Source organism: Pelodiscus sinensis, chromosome 1, assembly GCF_052426305.1.
Source record: "Pelodiscus sinensis isolate ZL-2025 chromosome 1, ASM5242630v1, whole genome shotgun sequence".
In the NCBI taxonomy this organism is placed as follows: Eukaryota; Metazoa; Chordata; order Testudines; family Trionychidae; genus Pelodiscus; species Pelodiscus sinensis.
This window is the reverse complement of record NC_143052.1, coordinates 359,239,641-359,251,196: the sequence shown is the minus strand read 5'-3', so window position 1 is coordinate 359,251,196 and position 11,556 is coordinate 359,239,641. Positions and strand designations below refer to the sequence as shown.

Here is an 11,556-nt window from a genome sequence, read left to right as displayed (position 1 = left end):
TGTGTGGGAGGGAGTCCTGAGCCTCGAGGGCTGGATCCAGGCAATCCTGGGGGCCCTTAAGTTCCCCACCCCTTCTGCGCAACAAGCAGGAAGATCCTGGGAGCAGGTGGCCAGGGGCTTGACGGGGGCAGGAGCAGCAGGGGGAGGAGCACCCAAATCAATGGCCGGGCATGAGCGGCTCTACGGATCGGGCAGCCCAGCTCTGGACTGACTATTGTGCACCCACACAACGTAATAGGCCTGCGGCTCCAAATCCCCCTGGCCTCTGGCATCGTGGAGTCCTTGGGGACCGTCCTCTGAACACGTCCCCTCAAGGAGCAGCGACGGGGGAGCTGCCCTGACGTCCTTCCACTGTGCTTCTCTGTAGCCCCCACTGTCAGCAGCCACCGGGGCTCTCCCATTGATTGGGGATGACCCACCCCTGCAGGCGGTAGCCAGGTCAATGGAAGAGTTCCTCCGTTGACCTCGTGGTGTCTCCACTGGGCTTAGGAGGAGCTGGCTGCATCTCTCAGGGGTGGGGCTATTTTTTCCCACTGGAAACAAAGAAAATACCATTTAGGGTTCATTGAAAGAGGCATCAGTAAGGGCTTTGGGCAGTTACACACCAAGGCTGAGAGGAAGAACCTGAGACCGACCTTAAGGCCAGAAGTGACCATTGCAATGGTCTAGTGTCACCTCTGGCACACTTCAGGCCACAGCCCCTCACCTGCCCACTGCCACAGAGCCCTGGCCTCTGGCTTAGCCACGGAAGGCCTCAGATCGTGAGTTCAATCCCTCCCGTTGCAAAGCACCCGCCTGTCTGAAAGGCTGCAAATCCCCCAGGCTCCATGCTGGAGCGGGAGGTGAAAAACTCCCAATGTCACTGCAAATCTGACGGGGGGGGAATTTGAAGTAGGAATAAGAGATCCTTCGGAAAAGGGCTTTTTTCCGGAGGATCGGGGCCAGTGTAGACGCTCTTTTCCGGCTTTTCTACAAGCCGGAAAAAAGCGGCGGACATTTTTATTTAAATGCCGCGGGGGATATTTAAATCCCCCGCGGATTTCCCTATTACGACCTGGAAAATTAGCATGCCCCTTTCGGAAAAGGGGCCAGCGTAGACGTAGCCAGAGAGTTTTAGCCCTGCCCCTGCTCCCCTTGGAAGGCTGGTCCTGAACTTCACTGCTCTGATGGTTGGAAACCTTCGTCTAATGTCAAGCCTAAATTCGCTGACATCCACTTTAAGGTCATGTGTTCTTGTGCAAACTTTGGCCCTTCATTTACATAACTCCTCCCCTTCCTTGTGTTTATCCCTAGCCTTCCCTTGTTAGGGCTAAACAAGCCCTGCACTGGAATACATCTCTTCACTCTGCAGGCTCTTGGTGGTAGCAGTGGGATGTGTGGCCCAGTCAGTTTCAGTAAATATGGGTATGTCTACACTACAGCACTAATTCGAACTACTTAATTCGAATTACTTAATTCGAATTACTTAATTCGAACTAAGCTAATTCGAACTAGTGTATCTAGACGTAAAATCTAATTCGAATTAGCATTTTTCTAATTCGAACTAGCATGTCCACATTGAGTGGACTCTGAACCGGGGTTAAGGATGGCCGGAAGCAGTGCCGGCAGGGCATCAGAGGAGGACTTAGAGCATGGAGATGCTCTCTCAGGCTAGCCGAGGGCTGTGCTTAAAGGGTCCTGACCCCCACCCTGGACAGACAGTTCTCAGGGTTCCCCACTTGCTTGTCTACCTCGATGAGGGACAGCAAAGCAGTCCTGGCTTGGAGTGCCCTGAGTGCCCACACTCGGCACATCACAGCACTCGGCCATCAGCCCGGCTGCACTTGCCGCAGGCTGCCCTCCAGAGGGGAGGGGAGTCAATCGGGGGGCTGTCAGGATCCAGGAGGCCCTGCAGGAGAGCTTCCACCTCGAGGATCCCGCAGAGCCACCCCAGTCCTCCTCATTGGAGGCTTGTGCCCCATTCCTCCCTCACCTCCTTCCACTTACCCCTCCCTAACCCCACTCCTGATGTAAAAAATAAAGGAGACGGGTTCAAAAATAGAAACTCTCTTTATTTAGCAAAACTGGGTGGGAGGATGAACCTCTGGGGAGACTGGGAAAAGGAGGTGGGAGAGTGGAAGAGAGAGGGTGGGAGAGGGGAGGGGGAAACCTGGGAGGAGGGAGCTGGAGGGGGGAAGCCACTGAAAGAAGGAGTACGGGAAGTATCAAACTATGGTACGTCATAGCTTCAATACTGTGTACAGATGTGGTCTGCTCACCCCCAAAAAAGATATTTTGGCCTTGGAAAGGGTTCCTAAAAGGGCAACTAAAATGATCAGGGGTTGGGAACAGGTCCCATATGAAGAGAGGCTAACAAGACTGGGATTTTTCAGTTTGTAAAAGAGGAGACTGAGGGGGGATAGGATAGAGGTCTATAAAATCATGTGTGGTGTGGAGAGGGTGCATAAAGAAAAGTTCTTCATTAGTTCCCATAATAGAAGGACTAGACGACAACAAATGAAAGGAATGGGTAACAGGCTTCAAATTAATAAAAGAAAGTTTTTCTTCATAAAGCAAATAGTCAACCTGTGGAACTCCTTGCCGCAGGAGGCTGTGAAGGCTAGAACTAGAACAGCGTTTAAAGAGAAGTTAGATAAATTCATGGAGGTTGGGTCCATGGAGTGCTATTAGCCAAGGGGTAGGAGTGGTGTCCCTGGCCTCTGTTTGTGGAAGGCTGGAGATGCATGGCACGAGGTGAGTGTCAGCTAGTCTGATCCCGCTCTACAGAGACGCACGATTCTTCCTTCTCTGTGGAACGAATAAAAGGCTAGCATGCATGTTATGGTGACTGTTACCACGGGGGTTGCCAGCTCGTATTTTATGTGAAACCCTGGACCACCCTCAACAGTCTAATGGTGTAACAGTAAAACAAGGATTTTATTAACCCCTGCCCCCATTCCCTGTACTTCATACACCTGTTTTCCCCCTCACAGACACACCAGAACACCAGAGAGCTGAAGGCACCTGTAATATAAGGATGCTCTGGAAGCCCCACTAAGAGGGACAAATAAGAGCAAATTGCTTAGGGCTATTTATAGCCCATGCTTGGGGGGGGGGTTCTCCATTATAAGGCACCAAGCCAGTCACACCGAGCATTTCTGTTTGCCACACTGGCCAGCAAGAAGTCACACAAGCATCCCTCTCAGACACTCCAGCGTTCCCTGTGCCACAACCATCCCCAAACCTTACACAGGCGAGAGGCTATGAACTCACCTCGCCAACTCCTAAGAGCTTCTCCTCATCCCAAAGACCAGCCATGGACCCAGGTCAATTTATAGCCCAGATCTTACCCAGAAGAGCTCGCTGGGCCAGGCCTTGAGAATCTAAAATCCAAAAGTTTGTTAAAACAAGGAAGAAAAGGTTGAGAGTAGAATGGTTACACAAATCACATGACATACATCAGCCACAAAGCTCTGGTTCAGGCTCACAGAGGTGGGGTGCTATCTTCAAAGTCTTTGGAGTCCATTCTTTGGATGGGTCAACAAAGCCTTCCCGGCCCTCTGTCCTTTGCAAAGATGCTCCTGACGTGAAGAGCAGGACTGAAGACAAATGGAGGAATCCCTAGGGCCCTTTCATGTCCTTGCCCACGGGGGGGAGTCCCGTTGTTCTCCTCTGAGAAGGTGCCTCCCAACATGGAGAATGTCCCAAGAGCAAGTCACCTGTCCGGGTCCTTGTCAGGCGTCCCTGCTGCTCTGCAGGTTTGCAGCAGAATTCTTACAACACTTACGGCACATTGACTACGGAGCACCACACCTCACTGAGTCGCCACCCCTCTCAATAGGCAGGCGACGCCAGAACCGAACATTTAAAATGCCAGGACGGAGCCACTTTTCCTAAATTCCCCCTCAAAAATCATCCAGGTGTAGGAGTAGCACAAAGAGAAAGAGCAGAGCATGAGTTTTCAATGGATACCCCCCTTGGCCCTCTTGGCACAGATTTGGGGACAAACATTCCGCAGTGAGGGAAGCACTGATCTGCATGGCCCTGCTGAAAGCCGGGGACGTCCCAGGAGCTACACTAGAGAAGGAGCTGTCTGAAATGAGGAGACCCAGCTGTAGAGCGACAGGAACGGGTTGTGAGCACGGGAGCCAGAACGTACAGCGGAGACCCGAGAGCAGAATGCTCGAATTGGAAGGAACTTTGAGAGGTCCTCAAGTCTAGTCCCCGGCACCAGACCGAGCACCTCACAGACCTCACTGTCCATGTCGACTGCCAGGGGCCATCAGAACGGACACAGGCCTCACCGTGGCCATGCCGAGCGTTCCCACGTCACATTAGCTCTCAATAACCCCCCTCTCTCATCTACCCTTCAAAAGCCAATAGGTTAATGGAGCTATTTCTCCTGCACCTTGTGAAGAAGGAGCGAGAGGAGACAACACCTGTAGCTGTTAAATAGGTGGCATGCTCATTCTCCGCTGGTGGAGGATTTATGAGCAGATAGAGGAGATTTAGCCTCATGCAGGACTAGAGTCCGTTTCTCTACTGCGGATGGGTGGAGCACATTCATAGGCACGCAGCAGAGAAGCCCTCGGCATGACCTCTAGGGCCATTTGTCGAAGACTGGATGTTCCCAGACTCTGGTCCACGAGCCACAAGAGGTCTGCACATTACGTCTCCACAGTCCTGAGAAGTCTGGATGCAAACACAGCACGAGGGCGTCTCTTACTGTCCAGCTCCCAAGCATGAATCGGCAGGAAGCTGCAACTGCACAGCCTGCTTCCACAGCACTGCTTTTCCACGCCCCTCTCTGCTCTCGTTGCCCAAGGGTTGCATTAGGATCTGGTGGGGAGAAAGGTGCCCGTGGCCATGGTGGTTGGGAGGGGAGGGAGTCTATGAAAACATCTCTCCCCCAGGACGTATGTCCCCTTATGAAATAGTGTGACAGTCCACGGCACTGAAGACCTGGAGGACTCTATTGCGGATCTTTTTGGTTCTGACCCCATAGATGATGGGGTTTATCATGGGGGGAACCAGCATATAGATGTTGGCTACAATAATGTGGACGTGAGGAGCCATGCTGTGGCCAAACCGATGGGTGAGAATGGAGAATAAGCCTGGCATATAAAACCCGAGGATGGCACCGATGTGGGAGCTGCAGGTGCCCAGGGACGTGAGACGGGCCTCCTTGGAAGGGAGCTTGAAGACGGCCCGCAAGATCAGGATGTAGGACAGGACAATGAGGGTCAAGTCCACCCCTGCGGTGAGAAATGCCCCAACCAGGCTGTAGGTACTCATGGCGCTCATGTCTGTGCAGGCCAGGTTCACCAGCGCCATGAACTCACAATAGGTGTGAGGAATGACGTTGGTTCGGCAGTAGGGGAGCTGGCGCAGCAGGAATGGGTGTGGGCCCACCGACACGGCCGCCCTCAGCACAACCCCCAGCCCTAGGGTGGCTATGACCCGATGGGTCAGGATGGCCGAGTGTCGCAGCGGGTTACAGATGGCGACGTAGCGATCGAAGGCCATGGCCAGCATGAACCCGGACTCCATGATTGACAGGGTGTGAAGGAGGTACACCTGGGCCAGGCATGCATTGATGTGAATGGCCCAGTCCCTGAACCAGAAAACGCACAGGGTCTGGGGCACGGTGGTGGTTGAGATGATCAGGTCGGTGACGGCCAGCATGGCAAGGAAAAGGTACATGGGCTCATGGAGGCTCGGCTCCGATTTGATTACAGCCAGGAGGAGGCTGTTCCCTACGACAGACAGCACGTAGACAAAGCAGAAGGGGATGGAGATCCAGACGTGGGCCGCCTCCAGCCCCGGGATGCCAAGGAGAATGAAGGTGGTGGGGTGGGCCTTGGTCCCATTGGGTACTGCCATGGTGAGCCCGGATGGGTGTGTTCAATTCAATATCACGGCTGCTTCCTGCCCCTGTAATTAACCATTCAACAATCATTAACCATCTTCTAGACTCTGCCTGGTCCTGCTGTGAGGGCAGGGGACTGGACTCGATGACCTCCCAAGGGCCATTCCCGTTCTCGTGTTCTATGGTTCTGTGATCTTATGGGAAAAGGAGGAGGTGGGATTTTCTCAGCCGTAATTCATCCAATAAACCCCAAATGTCACAGGGACACCGAATCACAATCCTGAGCCGGGTCAAGGAAACAAATTCCACATTTTCAAGGTCTCTCCGTGTGGATGATGGAATTCAGGCCAGTGAGGAGAGACTGAACGGTCCGTGGATTCTGTCGTGACCACACACACATAGGAACATAAGAGCGGCCAGACCGGGCCAGACCAAAGCTCCATCTGCCCACAGTGGCCAATGCCAGGTGCCCCAGAGGGAGGGCACACAACAGGGAATCCTCACATGCTCCCTCTCTTGTCACCCAGCTCCAGACAAACAGAAGTCAGGGACACCATTCCTACCCAGCCTGGCTAATAGACATTGATGGACCCAACCTCCATGAATCTATCTAGCTCTTTTTTGAACCCTCTTAAATTCCTAGCCTTCTCCACATCCTCTGGCAAGGAGTTCCACAGGTTGACTGTGCACTGAGTGAAGAAAAACTTCTTTTTGTTTGTTTAAAACCTGCTGTCTATTAATTTCATTTAGTGACCCCTAGTTCTTACATTTGTGGAATAAGTAAATAACTTCTCCTTATTCACTGTCTCCACACCTGTCATGATTTGATAGATCTCTATCATATCCCCCCTTAGTCTCCTCTTTTCTAAACTGAAAAGTCCCAGTCGCTTTAGCCTCTCTTCATACGAGACCTGTTCCAAACCCCTAATTATTTAGTTTACTTAAGAGACTTTCGTGAGGGACCTTGTCAAAGGCTTCCTGGAAATCTAAGTACACTATAGCTACTGGATCCCCCTTGTCCACATGTTTGTTGACCCTCTCAGCCGAGTTTGTCTGTACAGGGTTAACTTAAAAAACAACAAATGGTTTGGGAGAACTTTAAAGACTAACAAAACATGTAGATGGGATCATGAGATATCCTGGGCACAGCCCACTTCTTCACATTAGTAAGGCAGGATTTCCCTTTGCAGAAACCATGTGACTTTCCCTCCAAAATTATGTTAATCTATGTGTCTGACAGTTGTATTCTTTACTATAAAGATGCATGTCAGATAAAGTGGGTCTTTGCCCAGGGAAGCTCATGCTCCAATAATTCTGTCCATAAGGCTCCACGGGACTTCTCGCTGTGTGCCCCTGGATGTCAGACAGCACTGGGAAGAGCAAGATGGACTCTTCCTCACACAGTGACTTTGTGCCTGTGAGGTCGCACTGTGCAGGTCCCAATGGGGTCCTCTGTACTCTGAGGACAGGGCCAGCCCAGAACATTTTGGTACCTGAGGCAGGGAGCTCAAAAGACACCCCCTGCCCCCTCGCTTGGGCCAAAACTTTGAAAGGTCTCAATTCTCTGGGTCCTAGTGGCATCCTCCCACAGCCGGGCACCTGGGGGCGCCGCCTCAATTCGCCTCATGCTAAGGCCGGCTCTGCCTGAGGATTAACACAGCCTCATCTGCGGATGGCACAGGCCAGTTTGGGAAATGCTGCCCTGACAGTGTCTCACGTTGGGCCCCTTTCAGTCAACCTACCCCCAAAGCAACATTCAAGCTCTCTGGCTTATCCTTGAGGTTCTCAGTGGTCTGGGCCCAGCATGTCTACAAGGACTGAACTCCGGGGGTACAGAGCCAACTCACACGCTCCTCAGCCTCAATGGAACTTTCTACCTGAGCATAAAGCTCCTTCATGCAGCAGATAGACCCTTCCCGGGGGCCAGCCCCAGCCTGTGCAGCAAACCTCCACCCCAACCCACCTTCTGCTCTGAGCGTCAGGTGCCCTTCTTCATCCAGTCTTCTGTGGCATGAGCACTGGGCTGCATGGACGCTGGAGCCCCCAGACCCTGTCCAAACAAGCCCTCCACGCACCGTTGTGCCAAAGAGCTCTGTGCACGCTGGGAAGCTCCTCTCTTCTCTCGCCGGGTGTTGGGCCAATCGAAAGGTCTCCCATCACCTCCCCTTGACTCTCTCGAGCAGGGATTGTCTCTCTTGTTTTCTTATGTCCCAGCTGAAGAAAATTGTTGATGCCACGGCCCAACATCATTTGCCCAGGTGGGGCTGAAGATGAGAGTTTTGAGGTGTAGGAGGGGGCTCCAGCTTTGGGGGCAGGGCTGGGGCTGGAGGGGCTGACCTCAAGTGGCTTCTGGTCAGCGGTGCAGTGGGGGGGCTAAGGCAGCTCCCTGCCTCTCCTGGCACCGCTGTCAGCCGACGGTTAGGGCTGTGTGTGTGTGTGTGTGTGTTACTGAGAAAAGGTTTAACCTTTGTGTTTTTACCACTAGGACCGGGGTTTTGTTGCGGAGGGCAGCCAACAGGCTGGTAGATGCCCCGAGTTTATAGGAAAGAGCTTATTACACCTGCTAGCTGCTAGGATACAGGATTTTTTTGCAGCGGGCAGTTTAGGGAAGACTGAGAGATGCCCCAATGGATCTGTCACCTGGGAGTGACACGATCCAAACGCCCAAGCTCTTTTATACCTGTTTTTTATGACAGGCTGAATTTTTTTTAATTTGCGCTTGGTTTTGTTACAGCAACTGAAGGAGTCAGGTTAAAACTTAAACAGTTACAGATTTATTAAAAACACTTATAAAAGCATATGGTTACAATGGCTATTGCTTTTTTTTTAAGTACTAGCAAATACAGATTTTAAAAATGATTACAAAGAAAATAAAGATAGAAAATAGAAATAATGGTACCAAGTGACAGCTTAATTTTTAAAGAGCTTTAAGTCTATGTGTACTCTTAAGACAAAGGCCCACATTCCGGTACAATTTTTACCCCCTTCTGTGCCTCTCAACTCCAGCGAGTTAAGCCAGGGCCGGTTCCTTAATTTTTAGGAAAGACGAATACGAGGTGGGTGTCCCCGTAGAACCTCGGGAGTTTAAACACCTAACCCGAGCAGCAGATAGACGGTAGATTGACACTTAGAGTAAATGTGCTGCTGGACCCAATTTATACCCCTGGGGGCCCGTATTCTCTTTCTTATTTAAGATGCCAAATTGTGTTGGTTCGTTTTGTGGCGCCAGTTTTTACAAGCAAGTTTTAACTTAATTTACACTTGCAAGAGAAATAACTAAATTGCGAGTATTAGAAATTTTTTTCCTGGGCGAGAGATTCCTCCCCCCGCAGACGGCTGGGTGTTCGTATTAATATGGGTTTTTTAGTAAAGGGCACTTCTTGGCAGCCTTTTGGTTAGTAATTGGCGAATCTCTGTTTACAGCCATTCACGGTCACAGCAGCCTGCCATATCCGGAACCTCCTGTTCAAGGCTTTTACTGCTCTGTGTGCCCTGCATGCTCCAGGCAAGCAAAGATGGATGTTATGGGGGGGTTCCTGTCTGGCTACAACCGCAGACCATGCTGCACCCCACAAGCAGCCGGCAGCAGGTTCCCAGCTAGTGCGCAGAACAGGGGCAGTGCGCAGAGCTCTGGGCATTCTCCTCACCTCTCCCACCCTGGCCTAGGAGCTGGGCCTGCCTCCGGCTGCTTCTGGGGCGCAGAGCCGTCTGTGGTGCCAGGAGAGGCAGGGATCTGGCTTAGCCCCTCCACGGGTCACCTGCCCCCCTGCAGCAAGGAGCCCCAGTGCCCGACATCCACCGCCCAGTGCTGGGTCCCGGCCTGGGGATTGAAACCCCCCGGGCTAGATGTTAGTCACACACTGAGCACCCGCCTGCAAGGCCCTCGGCTGCTGCTGTGGCGACAGTGGCTAAGGGCAGGAACAGGCGAGAGCAGATTCCCGGACAGGGGGGATTCTCAGCACTCTCCTCCCCGTCCCGACCTGCCCCTTTCTCAGCTCTCCGGGCGGGGAACAGCCGGCCCTGCAGGGAACCCTTCCTGAGTCCCGGCTCTGTGCTCCCCTTGCGATTGCTTAGGGCAGGCGCTGCTAACGAGGCCACTTCTGGGCTCCCCGGCCCTGCACTCACCCAGCTCCTGCGCAGCAGAGACAGGCTGAGCCCGGCGGCGGGGGAGGGGGCGGCGATCTGGAGAGGCTCTGTGCTGTGCTGGAGAAGCGCTGGGCAGGAGGTTTATAGCCATGGCTGGGGAATCCCAGCAGGGTTTGTGGCACAGCTCAGCGGAGAGACAAACAGCCCCTGCTTTCCCCTGCTGGGGCGTACAGGGCCCCTACGGGCTGGGGTCCGTCAGGGACAAGCAGCGACAATGGGACAAGCTCCTCCAAAGCTACTGACAACGAGACAGGATTTCCAAGGGGTCTTTACTGGGGGATTCATTCCAGCGTCCCTACAGCAGAGGGGTCCTGGCCCCTGGCTCTGGGGGCGTCCGCCCTGCCTTACGCACAGCTTCGACTGGGGACAGAGGCTTGGATTCCTCTTCCCTCTGATGGCTTCTCTCCCTCCTTTTTCAGAGGTCCGGGTAAGGTTCTGCCCTCAGAGGCATGGAGAAATCCCCTAGATAGTCAGCAAGAGCTGCACACCAGGACTCATGGGGGGAACAGTTGTGGGACCCCAGTGCAGGCCCCCAAATCTGTAACGTCTGTGTAAATACAGTGACGTGGTAAGGAGGAGGGCCCCAGCGAACACGATGTACCAGCTCCGCCCCCCCCCCCGAATGTCTCTGGATAGGCCTGCTGTGGGATCTGCCCAGGCGCTGTTCCAAAGCAGGCGACCCATGGGTGTGACAGGCAGCAGGTGCACTGGGAAGATGGTCGTCTCTCAGTGGCACCCAAGGTACCACCTGGGAGGTCAGATCTCGGGCCAAGGAGGGCCGCCCACACATCCTCAGTCCCTTCTGCCCCCAGCTCTGTGTGAATGTGCCCTGCAGTGTGTCCCCTGCCTGTCCACTCGCTGCTCCGCAGGGCTCATCGCTCCGGTTTCCATAGCAACCTCCCTCAGGACCGCTCACAGAGCAGGCTGCAGGCTGCAGTGTGTTCCTGGGAACAGCCGCCCAGGTGGGGGGTGAGCCAGAGAAAAAGTTTCCACTGCCCATTAAATCCACAAGGGAAAAATCGGTCCCAAGAGAAATCCTCCAGGTGGAAGTAGCTCCTGATCTAAGGCTCCTAAATCCTCCCCGAAGTGCCAGGGGGTCTTTGACAGCCCGAGAGGTCCAGCCCCTTGGATTTAGCCCCACCAACCCTCGGACAGCCCACCTGGTGGGCAGGCTGGGTCACCCCAGGGGGAACGGACGTGAAGTCGTTGTTATGAGTGAATCTGGTGCAACGACACAGAATCACTCGCTGTGATCTATTTAGGAAGGACGGAGTGGGCAGCTGGGCAGGGGCAGCCCCTCTACATGAACAATCCCATCACCTGCTGTAGTGTGAGTGACCCTGCAGAAGGCCTGGCCCAAGCACACAAGCGCACAGGAACAGCCACCCCGCCCGAAGCCCTCTTAGCCCGACATCAGTACGGCCACTCGCACTTTGCACCAATACGACTGAAAGAGTGTAACGTAGCATCCATTGCAGCCCCAAACTCTACCGGGCACCCGTGACCCCAAAAAACACAGGCCAGGAGCTGGTGGAGATTGTTAGTACCGATGGCGATCACAC

At 53.5% G+C, this 11,556-nt stretch overlaps 1 protein-coding gene across 1 annotated transcript; it reads right to left on the bottom strand.

Moving 5' to 3' along the window:
* Nucleotides 1-4,572: 4,572 nt before the first annotated feature.
* On the bottom strand, nt 4,573-6,371 carry LOC102461594 (olfactory receptor 52K2-like). Its single transcript, XM_014579121.4, has one exon. The coding sequence runs from the start codon at nt 5,860-5,862 to the stop codon at nt 4,906-4,908; it is 957 nt and encodes a 318-aa protein (XP_014434607.4). The 5' UTR covers nt 5,863-6,371; the 3' UTR covers nt 4,573-4,905.
* Nucleotides 6,372-11,556: the final 5,185 nt, after the last annotated feature.

Excerpts from the sequence above, each read along its gene's own strand:
- LOC102461594 (XM_014579121.4), bottom strand. The coding sequence starts at position 5,862 with ATGGCAGTACCCAATGGGACCAAGGCCCACCCCACCACCTTCATTCTC.